Source organism: Rissa tridactyla, chromosome 19 (genome assembly GCF_028500815.1).
Source record: "Rissa tridactyla isolate bRisTri1 chromosome 19, bRisTri1.patW.cur.20221130, whole genome shotgun sequence".
In the NCBI taxonomy this organism is placed as follows: Eukaryota; Metazoa; Chordata; class Aves; order Charadriiformes; family Laridae; genus Rissa; species Rissa tridactyla.
This window is the reverse complement of record NC_071484.1, coordinates 2852105-2873022: the sequence shown is the minus strand read 5'-3', so window position 1 is coordinate 2873022 and position 20918 is coordinate 2852105. Positions and strand designations below refer to the sequence as shown.

Here is a 20918-nt window from a genome sequence, read left to right as displayed (position 1 = left end):
ACAAACTGAAAGCTCGCAGAGGGCCTGGAGTTCACCCAAAGCGTGTAAGGCTGATTTAAACCCAGCATTTCCACGGCTGAGGGCATAGCAGGTTCAGAAACTGTAGGAATTTTAACAGAATCAGCAATTAGGATGAAATAGTTGAGCATCTAAAGAGTACTGAAGTAATTTGTGCTCTTTTTTTAAAGAGAAGTGAAGACGACTTGGATTGCTTGAGACATTTAAACACAGACCGAAGTGCCACAAAATGTACCTGCCAGGACAGTAAAACAAGATAAACTGGGTAAAAACCTACTGCAAACTTCTCATTTTTTCATTTAATAAGAATAGAAATGAGGAACAAAGGGTTCCGGGTCGCAGCTAAACAGCCTTCTGAATGTTACAAAGGATCTCCAGAAAAGAACAGGCACGGTAAATCTGTGTAAGCTGGTAATAACGTTGTAGAGCTTCACTTCTGTCGGTTGTTCCCCAAACATTTGGAATTGTTTTTAGATACAGAAACATGTCGCTTCCTTGTGCTTGAAGTCGGCACGCTCTTGAGGCAAGTCTCTTGCTGTGGTTATTTTTGACACCAGCCAGACGCCCGTGGAACAAAGGCGCTGCAGCAGATCGCCCCGACGTTGGATCAGCTGCATCGCTGCAGAAATTGGCTTCCCAGCAAGAAGTGTCACAATTGCTACAAACACTAGCCTTCCAAATCCAATTATCCAGCCGAGGCATGCCCCTTGGCTACACGCAAGCAGTAAACTATTAATGAAAAGCATGTCCTCAAATCAAGTTGTCATAACTGGGTAATCTCACTCCTAGTAAAGACCTTCCTAATAGCCACAACGGCAGCTCCTCCCAAAAGGAAGGAGAAAGCCAAAGATAAGAACAATATTTTTCCCAGGGAACGGGGTACAAATATTTTTAAAATTAATTGTTTTTCCGGCCCGGTGTTTTTCTTTTCAACCACGGGGCTCATTTCTGCTCCAGGCAGCCCATCAGTAATGCTGAACTGCCCGATGGTCTCCCAGCCTCCTCCGGAGAGACGGACCCTTGATACCTACAGACAAGAGGAGGCCGTCAAAGCAACACGCTCCTTGTTCGGCAGCCACTTTGCGCGCTCTGCATTGGGTAGTTGTGAGCAACGGGTCAGAATTATTCACAGATAAACAAGGCGGCTGGAGTGTTTCCTACCATTCCCACGGGTGAACACTGGGAGAGCGCTACCTCTCTCAATGTACCTTTCCGATTCTTCCCCCCACCTCCAGTTCGTAACTCAAGAACATAATGCACTGTAAAATGAAAAAAAAACCAAACAAAAATTAAGAATTTTTCCAGTGTTAAGTTTATCATGGCGTTTAGCAGATATTCTACACGGATTCTCACGTTGTAAAAGCTACTCTTCTGTTATATGCTGGAGGACAAGAGCAGAGCCTCAGCCAAATGCGGGAGACCCACATGCCAAAAACCCGACAGAAAGAAGACCTGTGCATCCAGGATTCTACTTTCCTTCAGCCCTCCGTACCCAAGGGTAACGTCCAACTCATTGCCATCTATAGTTCAGAAAGGATTCAACAGCTCACACGCATCACCTTGCTGAAACTCAGCCACCAGCGAGCAGCTTTCAGCTTGAACGTCAATCAGAGCTACACACCACCCAGGTGGCAGTTTTAGGGCTTGCATTTGGGAAATCTTGCGAGGACAGAGTAAACCAGCCCGAGAACGGCAGTGCCCCGTATCACTCCTCCTACAGGCAAGGATAAAATGATGCTTCCCTTTGCCACCTTTCCGCGGCTTTCACTTCTGGTTAACCTGGCTTCCCATAGAAAGGAGACTGAAGACAACCCCGTCCCAGCCTGACCTCAGAGATTGCCCTGATGCCTCCTGAACCTCCAGCCAGCTCCAACCAAATCTGCCAGAGGAACAGATGACTCAAAGGGGCAAGTCCATATATCTTGCCGGGAAAATCAACAGCAGGGTAGAGCAAGCCTCAAATTAGAGTGACATTGCTGGAAATGCTTCAGAATGAGCTCAAGAGCCATCTGCCTTCTTTGATCTCCAAATCCCACCCAGCACAGGCGAAGCTCCAGCCAGGCACGGCCACACGAGACCGCACCAAGCCAAACAGGTAGAGGATCCCGGGAAGATGTGGCAGTGTCTCAGGGGCACGAGGAGGTGGAGCTGCGCGCAGGACACAAGGGAAGGAGTGGAGGATACGATGAGGAAGACTGGAGAGTTTTGGCAGTGAAGTGGTCCCAAGAAAACTGATTGTTGTCACTGGGGTGTCACCAGCGTAGGACAAACCCAGAGGAAGCCAGGCTCAGAAAAGAGCTTCTGTGACGGTAATTTTCAAAGTGACACACTAAAAAACAGACTCCAAAGTAATCAATTTTGTCATCAGTCAGTGCAGTGCCTAGTGCCCAAGCAAGAGCAAGAGCCATCGTGCAGGACGGGCTGTGAACAGACTGTCCTCTACGAGAAGAGCCGCCCAAGGAGACACGGCACGGCAGGGTGTAGGAGGGGAATAAGCGGCGGCACGTGTTGGCTCCGCAATGTGAGTACGCAGGGAAAGGGACCGTGAGCACAGTAAGGACTCTTAGAAGCAAGGTCACATTGAAAATGGAAAGAAAAGGGGTTTCTAGGCTTTTTTTTTTTTTTTAAATGAAAGTATTCCTCCCTATCCATTGCTCACCCGCAGTCTCTCCACATCTCTTTCAATACCTCTGCCTTTTCCTCTGTGCTTTGTCCTCCTTAAGGCCAGGTGAAGACAAATTAAGAGGGGAAGGGAAATTACGACTAAAGGGCTAGGAGGGTGGAGAGAGAGAGAAAGGAAAAGGTTGGAAAACAAAGCCTAAACACCAGAAATTCAGCCCAAACTCCTGAACACTAGAAAGAGTATTTCTATGGCTGCTTCCAGTGAAGAGAGTTCCTTGCTCTTTCCTTCACCACACTCCCTTCTACCCCTTCAGTTCTGGCCAGGAGGTGGAAGTGACCACCGGGACCATGAGACACTCCAGACCAAGAGAGATCCTCCTGCACCCCTGGGTGCTCCGTGACCCCCTCGGTGCTTCCCCTCCTCCCAGCGCGGCAGCGGCTTCGGCAGCCTCAGAAACTGGGACTCGCAGACAAAGAAAAAGAGTCGTATCTTATGGGAAGGACTGAAATCTTTTCTGAAGTACGTTTGATTCACGTGGGGTTTTTTTTTCATTAAAATTTGATAAATTAAAAATCAAATGGAAAAGGAGACCTGGATATGCCTTTAGAATCAGCGTAAAAACCTCAGTGAGCTTCTAACAAACTTTCCAAGATTAAAGAAACGTAACGCAGATCAAGTCCAGCACCTTAGCAGGAAATTCTGTATATCAATCTATGCATTATAGGCTCGTCTGCAGACGGCAGCCTGCTTCCAAGCTCCAAATTTCCCATTAAGATAAAAAAAAAAAGAGGAAGGAAGAAAGAAAACAATCAAACGGGCCCTGCAGAGCGCAGGGAAGACCAGCAGCAGCCCAGACAGGGTGGGCCAAAGTGCCAAGGTCGCCGCGCCTGCAGTTCTGCCATGGAAAAAGGGATAATCTAGATTTGACCTAGATGCCGCAATCTCTGCGAAGGCAGAAGAAACCCCCCACAGCATGCGATCTAAACCTACGAGCCAGCAAACAAAGGCCCAGACTTCAGCAAACAAACCGAGCTCGTCTAAATTAAACGCCGGCGTTATATTTTTTGAGCAGTTCCGCCACTGACTTAAACCTCGGGAAACTGTTTCACGCTTGCCGTAACGCAGCACACCGCCTCCCACCAGGCCTCCTTCCCACTACCCTGAACCGTTTCGCAATCAATATTTCATGCTGCCCGAGCACAAGCTGCCCTGTGGGCATCCAAACCGAAAAGAATAAAACAAAACCTCGCTAGAAATTCACACAGGCGTGAACCTTCCTGCACAGCTTTAAAGGCTCTCGAACGGGAAAGGTTATTAAATATTTAAGTCAATAGCGCGGCGCAGGAGCCGCGCGCAGTCCTGCCACGGGCTCCTCCGAGGCACCGCAGCTTGAATAAAATGCTCAAATCTGAAGCGAGCTTTAATTATACTGTTCCTGATTGCTTTGGAAAGGGGTCATCTCCTCGCAGAGCGAGGGGTCGACCCTCACGCGCGGCACCCACCGCTACGTGTGCACACCGCCGCTGGTGACCCGCGTTCTCCCAATCCGAGCACATTCAGATCCCATGGAAGGTTTGAGGCAAATGGTTTTAAATCAAAGCCTCCCCATTCTACCATGTCACGTTACAGAGCGTATAAACAGCGAGTGGGAAGAGCTGCTTAATTTACTAAACGCTATTTTCTCTTCTCGCATGAGTCAGCTGAACAACGCTCATTCTATCGCTCTGCTTAATAGAAACAATACTCTGTGAGCTCAGAAAGAGAGAAGGATCCCACTCGGAGATTAATTAGATCGTACTAACAAGCCCGTGCCCAAGAATAAATGTAAAAATTATCAAAGGAAGGGTGGTTCGAAGCAGGCGGCCCAGGTGACGTGCTGGATGCCGAGCCGCTCTGGGTTGCTCCTGCAGCTCCTTCTGCTGCTCAGCAACGGCGGCAGCAAATGTCACCCTGCGGCACCCGTCCTGCTGCCAGGCCAAGCCTGAGCTGCTGCCGCTGCAGTTCAGCCCAAAAGCCTCCAGAAAGCTCTGTCCCATCCTACTCGTAAGGACTTGCTACTCCGTCTGGTGCCTCTGGCAGTGCCCCGCTCTCACGACAAAGGGCGCCCTATTGCTCCATCCTGGCTGTGCTCTACAGAATTTCCTGCCTCTGGCAATGACCAGGGAAGGAAGATGTTGGGAGAAAGGAGATAACTTTACGTGAACAGACGAAAGGGCAACGGAGCTGGTGAGGGGTCTGGAGCACGAGTCTGGTGAGGAGCGGCTGAGGGAGCTGGGGGTGTTCAGCCTGGAGAAGAGGAGGCTGAGGGGAGACCTTCTCGCTCTCTACAGCTCCCTGAAAGGAGGGGGTAGCCAGGGGGGGTCGGTCTCTTCTCCCAAGGAACAGGCGATGGGATGAGAGGAGACAGCCTCAAGTTGCACCAGGGGAGGTTTAGGATGGATATTAGGAAAAAATTTTACACCGAAAGCATTATAAAGCATTGGAAGAGGCTGCCCAGGGAAGGGGTTGAGGCATCAGCCCTGGAGGGATTTAAAAGCCGGGCAGACGCGGTGCTGAGAGATATGGTTTAGTGATGGGTTTTGTCAGAGTTAGGTTGATGGTGGGACTCCATGATCTGAAAGGTCCCTTCCAACCTGGGCAATTCTGTGATTCTATGAAAATAACTGCCAAGGCTCCTGCATTAGGGAAGCGGAGAAGTCTGCAACCACCAGAACTAGGCTGTTGCCGTTAGAAGGCGGCAGGAACCTTCTCTCATCTCATGAAAATTCAAGGTAGAGCTTTTCATGCTGAAGACATCAAAATACAGGTCATTTCATGACCTTCAGTATTTTATTGCTGGTAAAAGCTGCAAGGACAACCAGAAACACAGAACAACCTCCCAACATGGAGAAGTTAAATAAGCTAGGACACCCCTCCGGGGGAAAAGAGGACCGAGAGTGAATGTCACACATGTTCACAGAGTCCTGAGCCAAGCCCTGCCTCGTCAGTACGGGAATGAGCAGGCATCCAGTGACGCTGGGAGATGTGTAGACCCAAACAAAGCAAGATCTCCCCACGCAGTGGTTGGCTGAGCTTGGCAAAGGCGGCCACAAACCCTAAAAGCTGGTGGCACATGTTTGAGGACGAGTTCAGGGAAGAAAAATCCAGCAGGTGTTACTGAATTAAAAAAACATGCCCAGCTTAGGTCATCCCAAGTCCCAATGTCCAAAGGGACTGGGAAAGCACTAAGGAGGGTTTGATGCACACTTGTCCTGCCGCTCTCCCTCCCGAGGCATCTCCTGGAGACACGACGGTGGTCCCGATGGACCTTCGCTCTGACGTGGCACAGCAGCTGCTGCAGTTGAAAACCTACACCTATTTAGTGAAGCGGCCGAGGATTAAGCTCCGTGTACGTTCCTGAAGTCGTGACAGCAACGTTCCGCCTTGTTGTTCCTACAAAGAGTAGCTACAGGGAAAATAGAGCCACACAAAGACCTAGAAACCATTCCTTACCTTTGTCTAAAGGACGCAATTACCACTAAACCAGGCATTTCGGCTAGGGAGGACAGCTTTAATCATGGTTTAAAAAAAAAAATAAATTAAAATCCAGAGATATTTAGTCAAACACAGATCAATCACTATACGCTTATTTTTGCCCGAAAGCCCCATAACCAGTGCGTGTAGCTCACCACCCATCCCCACGAAACAGTGGTACACCCTCTCTAAACCCTCTCGAAGGGACTGTGATTTACACCGCAGTGTCCTGTTGGGAAAGAAGACAGACACAGAAATTGTCTGCGCATCTCTCCCTTATTATTGGCACAGTTCAGGTGCTCCTGGTATTTTTACTGTCATCTCAAATTAAGACCTTTTCCAAATTAAGGTCGCTGAATGCTATTTGCGCTTGCTTTACTTTACACCACGCCGGCAGTGCTTTTACAGCGCGCACAAGGCTTAAAGACGTCCTGAGGTGCAGCAGATCAGTGTCCTTTCAAAACTGAAAAGCTCAGGCACAACAAAAAATAATTCCCTTCCATGAAAACAAGAAGGAAGCACGGACAGCAGTGCTCTTGGATAGAACCGCGGATAGATGCATGGACAGAATCTGCTCTTCCCAATTTGGCCATGATACACACGAATGAGCAGGAAAAAAACCCGCAACCCCAAACCGTGGAAGGACTGAGTTAGAACCCGAAATATTCAATTTGCAAGATCAGAACTACAAAAAGTTTGCTTAACCGCCAAGGGGCTGCCGAGACATTTGCTGAAAGAAGCCCATTCAAGAGGAGAAAAAAAAGCCCCATTTGGGACTGGCATTTCCAGAGGGACACGGGGACGCAGCATTCCTCAATTCCTCCGATCCCTCACGGCAATCAATGCAGATTCCTTTTAAAGTCCTTCCGACGCGTTCCGCAAACCGAAATGAAGTAAAGCAAAACCTTCTCCGTGATGCTGGCAACGGGCTTGGGGAAGAGTTTGGGTGGGGGTTTTCTGGTTATTGTTTTTCCCCACACCCCCGGGAGGTAACAGACCAAGTTTTCAGGTGACCCTGACAGCCAGGAAGCTCAAGGTCTCAAAGCTCGGCCACAGGAGTCCCGGAACAGGCAGGTCCCTGCCATCCATTTATTGCTGGATCTTATTTTTCAATGGTGCTGCACAAGCATGGTATCCTCTCTTCTCCTCCCTTGCTCAAGAATAAATGGGTGTTTACGTTTCTTTAGATTACGGCGTGTTTTCACGGCATTTCCTGGGGGAGGAAAAGACGAATAAGCAAGTACCCAGGTGCCCGCAGCACCCGCCACCAAGAGGGCAGGATCCCATTCTCCCCTCTTTGCTGCGCCCCCGGGCACGGCCCTGACTCTCCGTTTCACCAGCACCGACGTTCACCTGAAGGAAGAGGAGCTGGTTGTGGAGCTAAACTGCCAGAAAATTACCTCTTCTTTTCTTCTGTTTTGGTAGGAGGCGAGTTCTTTTTTTTAATTTTTTTGGGGGGACGGTTGGAGTGAGGTGGTTTTTTGAGCCTGGGATGCCTCAAGGCGTTTGCTGGAAGCAGACAAGTGATGTTACTAGCACAAGGAGGCAAGTGGCGCAGGAGAAGCATCAGATCCGTCCGCCGAGAGATCGGCTTGGCTGTACTGGCAAACGGCACCGTCAACACGGGATACATCCAATTCTTCATCTTACTTGGTCCTTCACAGCCCCCACGGGCTGCTCCTTTGGAAGCAGCTACAGCGTCTCCTTTCCCAGCTTCTCCCTGCCAAAGCCTCTCAAGATCAAAGCCTCGGCTCACGGTACAAATCCACACGTAATTATACACCTATTTCCACTTACAGTCAAATCTTCCCAAACACATTCTCTCAAGATGGTAAATGCCTGCAGTCCGGATGGCAAACGCGTTGCGTCACCTTTTATTTGGGTCACTGAACCGAATCCCTCATCAGATTATTACCGCCCGGCCATAATCCGACGGGAAAACGCCTTCTTTGTCAGAGCGAAAGCCTCCCTTTGTGGTTAACGCTTCCCCGCGCACCGTGCTTCAAGGACTCATGGGGATGGAGAAGAAAGGGAAGGTGAAACATTAAATTATGACAAGTCAGCCCTGGTTCTTCTTTTTTTCTGCTCTTCCCCGCCGGGTTTCGGGGAACGTTGCCATGGTGATGGGGGCTGCGAGCGGCGGCTCTGCGGAGAGCAGGCGCTCAGCCCCACGGCACGCTGACGCAGGACGGGCACCGTCCCCCGCGCCACCAGGACACCGCGGGGGCCACCACGGCCGGCACCGGGGCCATCCGGCCACGCTGCCCACCCGGGCTGGGGGGCTGTGGGTTTTTGTCCAAGGACTGGGCTGCAATACGAGAGCAATCCCCGCTTCCTCCGCATTAGGCGGCGAAGATTTAGTGAAGCGATTACCATATGCAGCTGTAGTGGTCTGATAAAATTACACTGAAATAGTGCACTAAATTATATTGACAAGATACATCATCTTTGCATACCGCACGTGCTGGCTGGCTGGGCTTTTTTTCTTGAACAAAGCACTATTCTGCAAAGCTAATGAATATGTGGGAACGTTTCCAAGGGCGGAAAAAGCAATGGAGTTTTATGGCAGCTTTTTTTTTTTTTTAATTTTTATTTTTTATTTTTATTATTAGCATTAGAGCTGCTCCATTCGCATTCATGAAGACAACCATATAGATGGCAAGGCCACAGGTACAGTAAATAAACTCAAATGCACCACATAAAAATCAATGATGTTCTCGGCTGGTGCTTCTAAAATGACCCTCCGAGTTGATTCCGCCAGTGATGTCTCCTCTGCCATATGGGTTTGCTGATACTGGGCACCTCTCACTCGCTAAATCCTCCTGGAGCCAGCAAGTTGCCACGGTTAAATCACATCACATCTGCTTACTGACTTGGTTTGGTCGGAAGTGAAATTACAGCCTGGAATCTCACTCCCATTTTATCACCGAAGAAAAAGGAGGTTGAAGATAAAGCCACAGGAGAAGACACCCAGGGGACGCGGGACAAAAGGAAGCAAAATTACCTACTTCAACTGGAAGTCAGTTTTAATTCAATTTAACCGAACTCGTATGAAGCAAATTCTTATCCTTGCTAAACGAAGGAACCAGCACTATTTTAAGGGTTAGGGGTTACCCACACGACGAAGCCCTTAAGATAATTACTGAATCTCTTTTTGAAAGGCTTGTGATTTGTATGAGGGCAACACACCACACAATCTACCTCACTAGAAAGGAAGACGGACCTTTAAAACTACCAAGAACAGATGTGCTATAGGCATTATACGCAGACCCTGCTTTCATTTAAAAGCATTCCTGTGCAAAACCCAAACGTTATTGGACCCCAGCCTGCGATCGGCTGCTTTTAAGGCTATGCCTCACATTTTCCCTCAGTTTTTATCACACAAGTGCCTCCTGCCACAACCCCACATTTTATCGCCACTTGTCTTTTCCTAAGTTCAAATCTGAGGAACTCCAGTGCAACAGGAAGCTCAATTATTTTTTTAAAATCAAGTTAATCTCTCTCGTTCCTTTTAGATATAATCTTGTGACTCGCAGAAGCATCACAGCTTGCCTTCCTTGGCCTTTGATTCTTGCAGGCAAAACTAAAGTAAGGAAAATGCAGCAAGGATTGCATTTTGATGTGAGTTTTTCATGAACGACTGAAAGCGAGTTGACAACAGAGATGAAGATACAGGCGAAATTGCCTTGATGTTTTCAGAGCATAGAGAAGGTCTCTTCACATCCTTACTCTGATTTTATTTTTATTGTGTTGATTGTTCCTTTTTCAGCGCCGCCAGTCTCCAACTGCCCCATCTACTGGCAGCAGAGCACGGCTGGTGCCTGAGCACAGGCGTGATCTGATACACATCTGATACAGAACGAGATCTAACGGCAAAACAAGAGAAATACAGAAAACGGAAGAAAAATTCAGGCATTTTCCAGACAGATTTAACACTGTACAAGGTATCTAATCACATACCTATAGACATCAACCCAACACCTGCTCGTTTGCTGATGAGCTGTTTAGGAAGCATTTAGATTCCTTATTGTTTCTTGCCTTTAGTTGCAAGTTCCAGGACTCCAAAGAGTTCCTCTCCATCACTCTGCCGGCATTTTAGAGCCTGGTTGAAGAACACCCAGTAAGTACGAGCAGAGATACCAGTGAACCGCCGTGGGGTTAAGCTACAGAAAAGGAGCTCCGGCCATCCAGTGTTCTTCCAAGTCTTCAGTACCTTGAGCCCCTGAGAAGGAGCTTGTCTTTTCCCCACAAGTCTTTTGTTAGGTAAATCGGAATCTCACTAGAGATTTCTCAGAGAGAGCTAACAAAAAGATGACTCCGCCTGTCTTGTTTCTATACTTTGCGCAGAAGAGAAAGACCTCTCCATGGAGACTTATATTGGTCCCTTATATTGGAGGAGAAAACAGGGGAGGGTGGCTTGTGAAGCCATAGGACAAGGGGCACCAGGAATTTATACTTTCATCACTTTTGCTCATCGTCACAATAAGAGAAGCCCAAAAGCACTGCAGTTATTCTGTAGATAATCCAGCACACCTGGTGCCACGCAAAACCATTACAGCAAAACTCCTCACAGAGCCAGAGGGCTGATCCATTATTCCTAACCAGGCACTTACCTTCTAGAGGCAAAAAACCCTTTAGCCCTGCTCTCCTTCGAGGCTGTTGAGCCCAGCCCAGGCTATACAATTCTGACGTTTCCATCTAAAGGAAAGGCCAGCAAACTCACAAAACCGGACACGTTGCCGTCCAAGTTGTGCCTCACACTGTTTGGTGGATTCTATCCGGAGGAGGAGCTCCGGTGCTCACCTTGCAGTGAGACATCATGTTCCACAGCACAGACAAGGCTGGGTCTTTTCAATTATCCTTCAGGAACCGCACCTTTCAATTTCAAAAAGGGTTCCCCCTCAATTCCTCAGAGTTTTCATATGAAAACGGGGGTCGCCTGGGAGCAAGGTGTCCCTCCTGCAGCTTTATTCAACCAGGAGCTCATTAGCTTGCCTCATACTGCTATGGGAAGAAAGAGAGACTCCAGATTAATGGCATGACCCAGTGAACTCGCTGAAGGCACCAAATAAGCCCAACACGCTTAGAGAAGTGGCTGCAGAGAGGGGAACTCCTCCCGAGGAACCACAGCGAGCGCGGTGGGTGTGCAACTAATAAACCAGAAAAACGCTAACGGAGGCGTATGAGAGAGACCCCAGAGATCAGCCCCGTCTCACTCCAAAAGAAGCAGCCACAATACACTTTTGGGAAAGAATGCTGCCATTTCCAGGGAAAAGACCCAGAAGGAGATGAGGAGGAGTCCAAGAAAGCTGTTGTGAAGCCCATCAGCAGGGCAAGCGCAACACTGGTACAAAAAGGAAAGGAAAACGCTGAACCACAAAGCTCAAAACCAGGCAGGTCCTGCACGCTTTGAGCAGCCTGAGCTTTGCATCTCCAGAAAAAACTAATCACGTACATATACCCAAAACTGACAAAATTCCTTACTAAAGATAAACCAGGCAATCTGGCACAACGAATACCAACCGAGCTGCGGCCCTGGACTCGACACTTTCTCCTTCCATTCTGGTCAAATTGTGTTGCTTTCCAGAAAGGAAATCTTATCAAACACATTGTAAACACAATAAATGTGAGTGTTTCACAAAAATATTAAAGCTTACAGTGGATAAATTTTCCTTCAGGATCTTACCCTTCACCAAAAGCGACTGAGTCCATCGGGTTTAGAAAGTTTGTGCGAACTTATGTTAAGCGCGCAGCTTTAGAGCAGGCTTTTTCTCCGCGCAGTTTTTATACCCATCTGTCAGCAGTTTCTATTTCTGACGGGCAAAAAGGGTTTCAGAAGTTCTGTTGTTTCCCCGGAGTTCCGAGAATGACAAAGGAAAAATGCATATTAAGAAATACATTTCTAAAAACCTTGAACTAGTCAACAGTCCCTGTTGGTTGGGCCGAAGTCCGTTCCACCGTTTCTGTTGCTGTGCAAATCAGAAGCTGTTGCCGTTTGCTAGACAGACCCCACTCGTACAGGACACAGTTTTCAGCAAGTACTAAAACCACCTCTTGTATTTTTTGCCCTCCGGTGTATGTTGCTTTTGAGGTTACAAAACCACTTTCTACTGTGGTGTTGTGGCCCCAAAAGGCACCTAAGTGATTTAGGAGCTAGCCAAGTCACAACAAACTCCTGTGGCTTACAAGAGCACCTTTGTGAGCAAAGTCTGAGAAGGTGTTTGCCCTGAAGTCACAGAATGGAAAATTACTTATCTTAAGGGTAAAACCAGAACGATCTCAAGCTCAAATCCCAGGTTCAGAGAGGAAGGAGAAGCACGCAGGCCCTGTTGCTCAGTGCCTCAGGTGTCTTACCCTTTGTAACGCTACAGGCCTCTTATTTTCTGTTCTGCCAAGTGCCTTTCCCTCTGTTACCCCTTCACTCAAGCTGCTGGGGCAGCGTTTTCCCTTCCTCCTGTGCTGTAACTCTCCTAGGCTTGTGCCTGTGAACCCCAACACCGCATGTTTTGGCAGGTTCTTACGGGAAGTGATTGCCACTAGTGTGCAAATCGTCCCTTCTTTCTGCACCCCTCGGCTGTATTTTTTGGTTTACATGAGGGGACTCAATAATATGGATGCTCAAAGCTTAATAAACCAATACGCACAAGCATCTGCCCCCGGCCCTTGTATGCTCCAGTCGGCGCTAACATAAGAAAGAACAACAGGGATTTCGCTCAGGTCCTGAAAAAAGCTCAGTAATTATTAATGGAATAGTACGATGAGGGAGATCACATGCTGCACCAGAAAGGATGCTCTGGGACTGGGGAATCCTGTCCCTTCTCTTCCTAGCTGGCCTCTGGGGACAGTTTTCCCTGTCCCTTTTCTCACTCTGTCTTGCCCTCTCACTCCTTTCCCTGCACCCTCAGGAGCTGACGTATGCCATCAGCTACGGAGCCACTAATAAACTTTTAGACGAGTAAGACTGTCTCAGCATCCATTGTCCATCACTCTGATACATTCATCCACAAAAGCTCCTCTAAGTTTCTAGGTAGGCTACTGAGTAAAGAGCAAGTTTTTTAAACAGTATCCAATAATCTTACAGGTCCTACAGCTCACGGTACGTCATCCCACGTCAAGACTTCAGTGCAGCTACAGAGAGCACTACTGAAAGAGCTTTAAAAAAATTAAGTAATAATCAAACTGCAGTATTCCAGAATTTATGCAGACTCGTCACTTCTGCAAGTGAGACTGAAAAGGGAGCAAAGGTGTTTTAAGGAACTCCAAGGGAGTTTTTGGTGCTGTAAACTAAGCTTTACCTTCTGCAGGAAGAGGACAATCCTCACAAGCATCTTGGCATGCAGCTCCTCCAAGGTGAACAGAGTTCGAGGCGTGCGGATGAAAATCTTGGTCTTGCCATAAGCGACATCGTGCTGAAATCCATGGCACTCTATGAGCTTCTTCACAGCGTCTTTGTCTGAAGGGAGGTCGTGGTTCGGCCAAGTGAATTCCGAGATCATCTTGTACCTGAAATTACAAAGTACAACTTACAAAGGCAAACTTATCATCTAGGTTCTCAACTTATCATCTAGGTTCTCTCGCCAGCCTTCAACATGTTTTAGAAAGAATTACGATCTAAATTCTAATAAAACTGATCATAGACAGAAGAGCCTCAAGACATCCTGTGTAGGAATCATGATCCTCAAAATCCAAGGAAATGAATATGAGAGGCATGATTTTGGGAGACGCTGAAAAAAACCTATTGTGAGAAGTTCATTTCATCACCGCCGACCTGATGCACCACGACAAACCTCGCCATTGTCCCTCTGCAGGTTTGGCAGTGCCATTATTCACGCTTTCAGCATTTGATTTTCAGGTTTTTTTGCGAGGCAGAAAAGCTTTGGTTTGCTCACACTCCGCGTAAGAAGCCAACTGTAATCACTTGTTTAGTCAGAAAACCTAGATTTAAAAATTCTGCAAACGACGTTCTTGTCCATCGTTTTTGTAGCCAGTTCTAACAAATTTTATGATTTACCAAAGCAGCAGACAGTGGACTGCCGCAGCTTGTGCAAACACCACTCCAGCCTGGAACTGCTGTTCAGTCGTTTCTTCCTACCCTTACGCTCCGAACTCCTTTTCAGACTATGAGAGAGAATGCAGATTGGAACTGAGACAACTACAAATCAAACGCAAAAATAACTGCATCAGACCCTTGCTCTCTGCAAGATCTACCAGCCTCGCAAAGTGCTGATTACGTGAACAGACGTTTGCAAAAAGCAACGATGAATTTTCTGCATGAGATTTATGGACATAATCAAAAACGTAATATGACATTTTCACTGTAACAGGACCCGCGTTCACGTTCTAAATAAAACAAGCATGCAGCAATCTTAACCACTTCTCTGTTTAAAGCCCATGATCCAAGCCAAGCATCAAATCTCAATGTTTTAGACACTCGGAATATTCCGTTCCTATGAAACGGATGCGGCAATAAGCCTTTTTACTGGGGAGTGGGTGCACTGAAGGAGTTACTGAACGGACTAAAATAAGCCTGAACGGAAATACATCACACTGGCGCTTTCATTCAGCAAATCAGCCTTTCTGAAGAAGCTGCTGAAGAGGGGGAAAATGGAGGTGCACACTGTGTCTAAGCTGGGAACGCGGTCAGCGTGAGGGTTACAGCACGCAGACGGGGATCTCGCTGATAAATAAACCAGGCATATTAAAAAACCCTCCTCAGACAGACACACAACAGAAAATTTTGCACTTATGCTGGGCTGGCAAAAGCATTCCTGCTCTCACGTACACGTACGCACAGGACATAAATATTTTACACTGGTTCCTCTTTCTTATTCCCAGCGGGAAAAATGTTCCTGCAATAATTAATTCACTGGGAAAATCTTCCACCTTGAGCCATTCAAATTAGGAAAAAAAAAAAGAAGAAAAAAGACGAGCAGAGCGGGAGTGCAAACCCCAACCCCCTGCACAAGGGTGGTGAGCCCCTGGCCCAGGTTGCCCAGAGAAGCTGTGGCTGCCCCATCCCTGGAGGGGTTCAAGGCCAGGTTGGACGGGGCTTGGAGCAACCTGGGCTGGTGGGAGGTGTCCCTGCCCAGGGCAGGGGGTGGCACTGGGTGGCCTTTAAGGTCCCTTCCCACCCAAACCATTCGGTGATTCTATGATTATTGAACAGACCTGTTCCGCCGCTGGGGCCAGAAAGAAAAGGGATGTCAGAGTACTGAAAACCTGCCCAAAAGAAGTGTTAAATTCTCTTCCTCCTTTACAACAAAACCAGGGCTATGGTATTTAAAGACATCATGAGGCAAACCGACCACCTCCCTCCCAGCCCACAGGTGGTGGAAGATCCTGGCATCCTGGCGTCGCTCCCATGGCACGCACGGTGCAACGCCACCCTCTCCCTCCCCGCAGCGGAGAGCGGGACCGGGATGCCACAGCGAGTCACAATCCCAACCTCGCTGCTAATTATAGCGAGGCAGAACCCAAAATAAATCTGCTCACTGACACCGCAACCCTTCCCCTCTCCTGCCCAGGCATCCTGGCAGCTTTCAAGGTCGCTTGGGCATTAAACATCCATTTCTACACCACGTTTGTTTCTCTTCCTTCTTCTCCATACTTGGCTATAGAAACACTAGGTTGCTACTGGAGGTTACAGTTCCCAGTACAGCTCTCCTAAGAACCAAGATTTTTGTGAGCCACTCAATTGTGAAGCTTTAACGAAAAATACCGGGTCTGCACGTGAAGCTGGGTCACGCTCTCACAGTTCGGAGCTATCTCGGTGTGGTTTCCACGCTATGTTTAAACGCCTGGAAATAGGCAGGGGGGCGCCTTCGTGGGGAAAGTGTTGGATTACGCTCGCAGATGCCTCGCAGGCGCCGCTCTCCCCCCTGCCCCGCACACATACCCCTGGCTGAAATCCAAGCGGCTGTTTTTTTTTTTTTTCCTTTCCTTTTTTGTTAGTAAGCTATGTATTAAAACCAAAGAATGCAGCGCATCTATTTAAGACACGTGATCCTGACACGCGTTTCACCCAGCTGGGAGATGTAGTCGCCACGTGAACACACGGCATCTCTTGTGCAAGGAAAAAACCCAAACATTTAGATCTTACTTTCTACAAATTGGTAAGGGCAGACTGGTTTGCACAGAGCTCAAAGTTTTCTTCATTTCAAGGAAAGTTTTGCAAAGGACATTTATTAACGGTCTTAACTGTGCTTCATGTCATTTCCCACTGGTAGATATGGGATATCAACTACCTTACAGTATTTTAGTGCTCAGTTGTAACAAACTCTTTTCCTACAGAAAGGAAAGTTACTTTTGATGTGTTTTTATATACACACGTACATACATATATATAAAAAAAATTAGGAATACAGGCACTCACACGTATATACGCCACACACATATATGTATCTCTTATCCATATATATCCCGAGACATATCTCCTGTCCCCTCTAAGAGGAATCAGCAGAACAAAACACAGGCATCTGGTTCGGGCTCAGAAAATCGGAAAGCTTCAGGGGCCTGTAAGGGAGTGAAACGTCTCTTTGCGGGTCTGAACTTCTATGAGATCTTTTGCAAATGTGAGGAAACGGATGACAAAGTTGCATCCCAAAACCGCCCCTCCCTGAGTGACTCCACATCTCCAAACGTGCCCGCCACGCAGCGCGAGAGGCCAGAGCTGAAGGGCCTGGAGCCTCCCCCGCATTCCCAGTCTCCCAATAAGCCTGTTAAATGTAAAGGAACAGCAATCCCTCGCGATCCCTGTTCAAACACCACTCAGAGACTGTGTGGCTTGTACCACAGATCATTTCCCCCAGCCCCTGAAGAGGGTACGGCTCACCCAAAGACAAGGAACAAAGAATTTTGGAGAAAATAAACACAATATCCAGGCCAGAAGATTTTTATTTTTTTTTTTTTTTTTAATTTCGAAAAGTCCTTGTAGACTGGACTGGGAGCAGTACTGCGATATGCAAATGGCGTGGCTGATACCTTACGCTGTCGATGTTTAATCCTACCGCAGGGTCCGGCAGAACAAACGCTACAGGAGCCGGAGAGCGGTACCGGTTGCCATGCGCTAATTTGGTTTACCAGCTGTAAACACCACTGCTGGTCTTAAGCTTCGAGGAGCTCATCAAACATTCATTAAAAACAAAGCAGCCGTTTACATTAATAGTAATTACACAAATCTTAAGAGTAAATTGGAATGGATTCCACACGTGAGGGCGAAAGCACACTCTAACCACTGCGCGATGTTTGAGAAAACCGACACACAGAACCGTAGGCTGCATTCAGGAAGCCAGACCCTTTCTTTCGTTCCACTTCAGGGATCACAAAATACCAGGCAAATCTCCACCCTGAACAGCAAAGGACCTTTCAACAGCACTTTGTTTCTAACACATGACATCCCACCTGCTTCCAGAGCTTAATTCTTTTCTACCCCCACGGCCTTTTTCTCACCTGATTCAATAACAGAAGTAAAAATCAATTCACTATTTCATCAGCAAGAGGTTGAATTCTTAGTACCCGCGCTAATTTACCAAAGCCCTAAGACAAATTTCAATCTAAAACATTTAATTTGTCACAAGTCTGGTAGGAATTAAGAGGGCAAGAAGTATCAAAAACGCGTTTTAATGGGGTCGTGTTACTATCCCTTTTCAGACTTCCAGTTTTAAAGTCCAGAGGTTTCCTCCTGCACACGCATAATGTCACTGGGCCACCAAGCACTTCCCAAGACACACAGTGTCTGTCTGTCTCTCTCGCTGCAACAATTAGACAACGTTCAGAGAGAAAACAGAAGTTAATTAGCTCTGGGTTTAGGGTTATGCTCTGGGGAAGAACCTCATTCCAGGTTCCTGCTGCAGAGAGTAATACAGCGAATGAATTTTAGCAGGAAAGAAGGTGAGCCCGAGTGCCACACAGGCACCTCTAAACACAACTGCTGCCACTGAACAAGAGAGCAGAGTCCCTGGTAGACTCACGTTTTATCGAACCCAGCAGCAGATATTGAACCAAACCCACCAGGCTCAAGAGTAAGGATCACGAGCCCAGAGGACTTAAGGCTTCCCCTTCACGCACGGTGCGACAGCCGAACCCCCACACCTCATCCCAGCCTCCGAGCTGTCCTGCAAAGAGCTGAACCCCATCCCCTGCCAGCGCCCTTCTTACCTGTGAAGAAACTTCTCGTACGTTTGGCGGTAGGCAAAGCCTGCTCGGCGGACTCGCACGTTCTCCAAAAGGCCAAGGTATTCAACCTGATGCCTGCAACGCTCCTCGTCAAAAAGCTGCGGGGACTTCTTATCGTTGGGCTTAATGCAACGGACATAATAGGGCTCCTAAGGGGACAAACCAAACCGAGCGTCACTCAAAGAAAAATGCCAGTGCAGCCACAACTGTTTCCTCATGAAAACATTGAGATGTCAGTCCACCCCAGGCACCGGGATGAGGTCTGGTTGCTTAACAGGAATTACAAGGTTAGAACCAAAATGACAAGAGTGGCACGGAACGCGTTCCTCCCCTTCGCACACTGCAACGACATCTGTTACAGGATCACAGAACGGTTTGCGTTGGAAGGGACCTTAAAGATCATCTTGTTCCACCCCCCTGCCCTGGGCAGGGACACCTCCCACCAGCCCAGGTTCCTCCAAGCCCCGTCCAACCTGGCCTTGAATCAATGTGTCACTCATTGGAGTTCAGCTGTCCTTGGCTACACAACACAACCAGTTCCACGTCCCCCTTCTCTACAGACTGTGACAATAACAAAAAGAGTCTTCATAAAAGACAGAACAAGCAATGTAACTCATTGCCCTGATTGCCGAATATGGCTTTTCCAGCATCAACATCTAAAAGCAGCATGGATTACTCCATAGTTTTTAAACCACGCTGAATCAAGCCCTCCAAAGCCACCCTTGAACGATGGCAATCACTGACCACTACCCTGCGCAGGGCGAGACGCAGCTACCTTCCACCCCAGTTCAACACCACCAGCACCACACCTTCCACGGGACAACCACGAGCCGCCACCAGCACACCAGCTCCTCTTCCTGCACCGCCTGGGACTTGCCGGCAGCCGAGGACATTGAAGGGGGACTGGTGGCTTTACTCCACCCGGCACAGCCCAGCTGGTCCACTCGGGACAGAGTCCCACAGGGTTGCACACCCTTCGCTGCCCGCCGGCCTGCACCCATGAGATAAGCCCCATATACAGCCCTGCTAGGCTGATTTGACGTTTGCTTTTATTTTTATGAGATTAAAAGCAACTTCCACTTCGGCCAGCATGGCCTATAACCAGCACCAACTTGTAAGGTCTGGCTATAAGTCTTTTAAACTTATTTACTTTCATCACAACGGGTTTTGAAGTCCATTCATTTCTTTCTCTTCGTTAGCCCTTGCTATCCCACTTCTAATTTTATTGGTGGGGAGAAAAGCAATTATTAAGTGTCATAAAGGCCCACCTTATACTGTTTCAAGGTAAAACTGCATTCTTAGAACATTAATAGATACTATTTTTTACGTAGGCCTTGCAAAAGCAGTGGCACATTGTGCAGGCTGGCAGAGCCGACTGCCCACCAAGTCTCATCACTCGCCAAGGAGAGAACTCAAACGAGGATCCCAGTCAGCTCAGAAGGTCCCAGTACGTCCAGACTTGCTTCAAAGGACACGGCAAAGACGGACTTAAACCGGGGCATTTAAAAAATCAGTTTACAGCAATGCCAACGTGACGATACAGGGAGATAAGCAGCCCGTCTGATATCTGAACGTTAGAAGATGTCACCTTTCATAAGCGCAACTGATGCATTAAGAATGAAATTTTAGCATTTTTTCCCCTGGAGTAGATGAAACCAGCGGCTGTAAAACCATCTGTAAAACTGCTCTGAGTAACCAGAGGCCCCTTCTCTAAAGGGAAACCCCAAGGGTTTTCCAAAGGAAAGTTCCGTTCCAGCACTACTGGATGGTTTCAACAGCGATTTGAGCTCCTGCAGGAGTACAGCGTGGGTACTAAATTCGCAGGCAATATGAAGTTTCAGAGTGCAAGAACCCACACCATTAACAAATGGGAGGAGCGGTCTGGGGGAAAAAAAAAAAAAAAATGAAAAAAAGGATTAATTTAGTGAGGGCAAATGCAAAGTTCCACACTGAGGCAGAAATAGTTGTTTAATAAAAGAACGAAAAACTGATTTGACACTAGCACTAAAAAAAAAGATCTAGGAGTTCTGGGGGAACATGAGTCAAGTTTGTATTTTTCTAAGGAAGGGGCACAGGAACAGGAAAACCGCAAGACAAAAAACCCCAACAGATTTCTACTTGTCTGAGCATCGCATTAAGGCTGGGGGCACTGCAGTTCAAGTGGGACACAAACGGCGGTGAGTCAGTTCAAGGAAGAACAAGAAAGATGAAAAATCCCAGAAAGAGTGACTCAGAGGAAATACGATTTAGTTTTGAAGGACTGAGGAGCCACATAACCATCCCGATGTTAGATTTTATGCACTTAACGGGTAGATACGAAGAAAAGTAAATATTCGGTTTTAGGGCAAAGAAGCACCGGCTTTAACTACAGTGTAAACATTCAAATTAGGCATCAGGAGAAGAAGGAATGGGAGTTGAATGCCTGGGGAGAGGGGAGCGAGCTCCATCAGCAGAGAGGAACAGCCTGAACAAGCATCTGTGAAGAGAAGACAGAGGTGTCTTCAGACAGCAGATAAATTCCCAACGTCCCCTTTAGCCCTATTTTCTATGATTTGTCTATGATTTAGCCTTATTTTCTATGATTTTAGGT

At 47.7% G+C, this 20918-nt stretch overlaps 1 protein-coding gene across 3 annotated transcripts in view; it reads right to left on the bottom strand.

Annotated features, from left to right (window-relative positions):
- MYO1D (myosin ID) overlaps positions 1-20918 on the bottom strand; it is a 170958-nt gene that overhangs the window by 86594 nt on the left and 63446 nt on the right. Inside the window, exons 15-17 of one of the 3 annotated variants that reach the window (XM_054224147.1) lie at positions 18311-18477; positions 13450-13657; positions 6117-7367 (exon numbers count right to left, since the gene is read on the bottom strand). In XM_054224147.1, the coding sequence (XP_054080122.1) occupies positions 7356-7367; positions 13450-13657; positions 18311-18477 (387 nt within the window). In that variant the 3' untranslated portion in view covers positions 6117-7355. The other 2 variants (XM_054224146.1, XM_054224145.1) reach the window with 2 other exon arrangements.